The sequence below is a fragment of the Bison bison genome, unplaced genomic scaffold, assembly GCF_000754665.1.
Source record: "Bison bison bison isolate TAMUID 2011002044 unplaced genomic scaffold, Bison_UMD1.0 scf7180017858678, whole genome shotgun sequence".
In the NCBI taxonomy this organism is placed as follows: domain Eukaryota; kingdom Metazoa; phylum Chordata; class Mammalia; order Artiodactyla; family Bovidae; genus Bison; species Bison bison.
This window is the reverse complement of record NW_011489250.1, coordinates 158,261-162,495: the sequence shown is the minus strand read 5'-3', so window position 1 is coordinate 162,495 and position 4,235 is coordinate 158,261. Positions and strand designations below refer to the sequence as shown.

Below are 4,235 nucleotides of genomic sequence, written 5' to 3'. Positions count from 1 at the left end.
ATAGTTTCTGGTCTTATGTTTAGATCTTTAATCCATTTTGAGTTTATTTTTGTGTATGGTGTTGAAAATTGTCCAAAAATATTTTCCAAAGACATTTAGAATTTTCATGGAAGCAATTCCAACAACAGTTCACATTTATTTTTAAGTATTATGTTTATACTTTTTGAATATTGTGTTGCATATGTATCAATTCTGATAAAAATAGGTTTTTTGGTATTATTAACTGTATTATTATTTTGCTGTATATATTTCTATTAATTCCAATAAACATGCATTTCTTCCCTCATATTAATTCTTTAAGCCTTCTATCAATTTAAGTGACAGTATTAATGTAATTTTCTCACAGTTTTTTCTTTTAATTTTTTTAAATTGCTTTCATTTTGTCTATAACACTTTATTAAATCTTTTATCAATTATTATTTTACAGTTTGCAAGACAGCTTATTACCAGACACTTTCTTTTACATATCTAATGAAATTTTTGAGGTGGAATGAAAATGTGTCATACATGTTTGAGACGCAAGCCCTTTTTAAAAGAAAACATGTTCACTTCTATATTTTTCCAAACATTTTACCTCATTGTATCTTGCTTATGGGCCTTCTCTGGTGGATCAGCGATAAAGAATTTCCCCACCAGTGAAAGAGACGTGGGTTCCATTACTAGGTGGGGAAGATCCCGTGGAGAAGGAAATGGCAACCCATTCCAGTATTCTTGCCTGGGAAATCACATGGATAGAGGAACCTGGTGGGCTACAGTTCATGGGGTCACAAAGTGTCAGACATGATTTATAACCACTAACAACAGCTTATTGTTTATGTGAGTGTGAATATGCATCTCTATTTGTGTATGTGTATGTGCAGTTGTATGTATCTTCATCTTTCATATAAGAACTTCCTTAAAATCTGGTAACATTTGGCTCTTAAACTATGACTAGAAAGGAAGGAAGTGAAGTCACTCAGTTGTGTCCGACTCTTTGTGACCCCATGGATTGTAGCCTACCAGAGGAAATAGCTATTTTCCCTGTCCATGGGATTTTCCAGGCCAGAGTACTGGAGTGGGTCACCATTTCCTTCTCCAGGGGAATCTTCTGAACCCAGGGATCAAACCTGGGTGTTCCGCATTGTAGGCAGGTGCTTTTACCGTCTGAGCCACCAGGGAAGTCACCACTAGATCATTACATAATCTGTGAAAATTTTCCACTTACTATGTCTCTGGAGAATTCTTTCCATCTCCATGAAAAGATTCCTTTTTCTTTTTTTCCTTTTAAGTGACTGAGCATTACTCTGTGCAATCCCTTCAAAGGTCCTAAATTATTTCATCTCTTATTGTGCCTTGCACTCATCTGCTTTCTTTTAATTTATAACATATCTATGTGTTGTTGTCATGAATTGGGATTTAATAGGGAGATATTTTAAATATATGTGATTAAGTTCGTATACTAATTTATAATTGGAAAGTTTTAGATATAAGAAAATAAAAAGTAAAAATTGAAAGAGTAAGCCAAAGTGAAATTGAACACTGTTTCTCTAACACATAAAAGTCATAAAACACATGCCATTTGGGAGACTTTCAGCAGACTCTTGAAAGCTATAAGGAGTGTGATGCATAGATTTTGTTAATACATTAACCATAGCATTCAGAAACACATTTCTTCTAAGAAAGCAGAAGAAATGATCCTTTAAATGTTACATGACATATGGATTCATTCTAGATTTCACAAAAGATAATTCAGCTAATGCTACCTAACTTAAATGTGAAAAAAAATTCCTTGTCATAAATATTTACTAATAGTGGAATTCTATAGTGCATGCACTTACATTAATTTCCTATGCATATACTTTATTTTTTTAATGACATCATTTTTAATGTTAGTTTAGTTTGTGTAGGTCAGTCAAACATATTTATCCTAATGATGTTGTAATACATATATTTTTAGATTACTTAATAGAAAACACTCTGGAACATTTGGAAAACACTTTGACCAAAAATGTTTGCATCTTCAAATTTTAATTCTGGCTCAAAATATTAAGGTTTTGGTTTTGTAAAATTAATAAAATCAGTTCATTTTTAAGAACTGTAACATTTTAAGTAATACAGAGTCCGATTAAAATAATAACAAAAATATCTTATAGTTTTAAACTTAACTCATTTGCTTTTGTGTCTTCCTTTAGGAAAAATAATATGAATGACCAATGGAAAATTATTATCAAACATCAACTGATTTCATCTTATTGGGGTTGTTCCCCTCATCAAGATTTGGCAAATTTTTTTTCATTCTTATTTTTCTAATTTTCCTAATTGCTCTGTTTGGCAACCTCTTTATGATCCTTCTCATCTTTCTGGATACCCATCTTCACACACCCATGTATTTCCTTCTTAGTCAGCTCTCCTTCATTGACCTAAATTACATCTCCACCATTGTTCCCAAAATGGCCTACAATTTTCTCTTTGCAGACAAGTCTATCTCCTTCATTGGATGTGGGATTCAGAGCTTTTTCTTCTTGACTTTAGGAGGTGCAGAAACATTGCTCTTGACGTTTATGGCTTATGATCGTTATGTAGCCATTTGCTTCCCTCTTCACTATCCCATCAAAATCAGCAGAAAGGTCTGTATGTTGATGATAATAGGATCTTGGATAATGGGCTCTATTAATTCCTGTGCCCATACCACATATGCCTTTCGTATCCCTTATTGCAAATCCAGGGCCATCAATCATTTCTTCTGTGATGTCCCAGCCATGTTGACTCTGGCCTGCATGGACACCTGGATCTATGAGTATACCGTGTTTATGAGTACCATCTTCTTCCTTTTATTGCCTTTCATTGGTATTGCATGTTCCTATGGTCGTGTCCTCTTTGCTGTTTATCACATGCACTCAACCAAAGGGAGGAAGAAAGCTTATTCGACCTGCAGCACCCACCTTACTGTGGTGACTTTCTACTATATGCCCTTTGCTTACACTTATCTCCGCCCAAGATCCTTTCGTACTCCAACCGAGGACAAGACTCTGGCTGTCTTCTACACCATCTTGACCCCAATGCTCAACCCGGTTATCTATAGCCTGAGAAACAAAGAGGTGATTGGAGCACTTAGAAGATTAATTCATAGATTCTGCTCTGTGAAATTGTCAACAAATATTTTGGCATGAGTACCCACATCTTAAGTATAAACTCATTCATCAATGTACAGAAATATAAATTACTTTATCATTATGTTCAAGGACTATGTTTAATCTGGAGAAGAAGAAAATTATGTCTAGACAAATTTATAATATATATTTGTATATATGCATATGTGTATATATATACATATGTATATATGTAATTTCAAGTGTCATTCTTTTTTCTTCAATTTTTCCCCACTGATTTCAAATGCATTTATTTTTTGCTGACATGTTGTAAACCAAATGGTTCTTTGTCATGTGGTAATAAAAATGAAAGCTGTTTAACTGGTCATTCAGTATTACAATTCCACTGTTCCCAAATATTTTCCCAAAATGCTTAACGCATAAATGTAAATGTTTCCTGGATATCTAGATCAAATTAAAATAAGAATTATTTCTGTTATTTTCATAATAGACATAATTTATCAGTAACAGTTACTCTTTTTTTCAATTTATGGAAACTTATGGTTGAACTGGCTTCCCAGGTGGCACTAGTGTTAAAGAACCCACCTGACAATGCAGATTAGATTTAAGAGATGTGGTTTAGATCCCTGGTTATGGAAGATGCCCTGGAGGAGGGCATGGCAACCCACTCCAGTATTCTTGTCTGGAGAATCCCATAGACAGAGGAGCCTGGTAGGCTACAGTATATGGGGTCACACAGAGTCAGACACGACTGAAGCAATTTTAGCTGAGACTTCAAGTTCTTATAGCACTCTGAATAAGGGATTCTCAAGTTGTATCACTCTGGATTCTAGAGATGTGACTTAACATCAGCTATATCTGAGGATCAACAACAGAACCTGGAGATGCCAACAGAGATCAAGTAAATTGTGAAGTTATTTATAAGATGAGTGAGTCAAGATGTAGACTAATTAGTGGAAATTAGAAACATTAAGGGGAGAAGGCAATGGCACCCCACTCCAGTACTGTTGCCTGGAAAACCCCATGGATGGAGGAGCCTGGTAGGCTGCAGTCCATGGGGTCGCTAAGAGTCAGACACGACTGAGCGACTTCACTTTCACTTTCCACTTTCATGCATTGGAGAAGGAAATGGCAACCCACTCCAGT

The 4,235-nt window shown here is 35.0% G+C and overlaps 1 protein-coding gene across 1 annotated transcript; it reads left to right on the top strand.

The window, feature by feature from the left end:
• The first annotated feature begins 2,192 nt into the window (after positions 1-2,192).
• Positions 2,193-3,149, top strand: LOC104980089 (olfactory receptor 2L2-like). Its single transcript, XM_010828682.1, has one exon. It carries the CDS (start codon positions 2,193-2,195, stop codon positions 3,147-3,149), a length of 957 nt encoding a protein of 318 aa, XP_010826984.1.
• Positions 3,150-4,235: the final 1,086 nt, after the last annotated feature.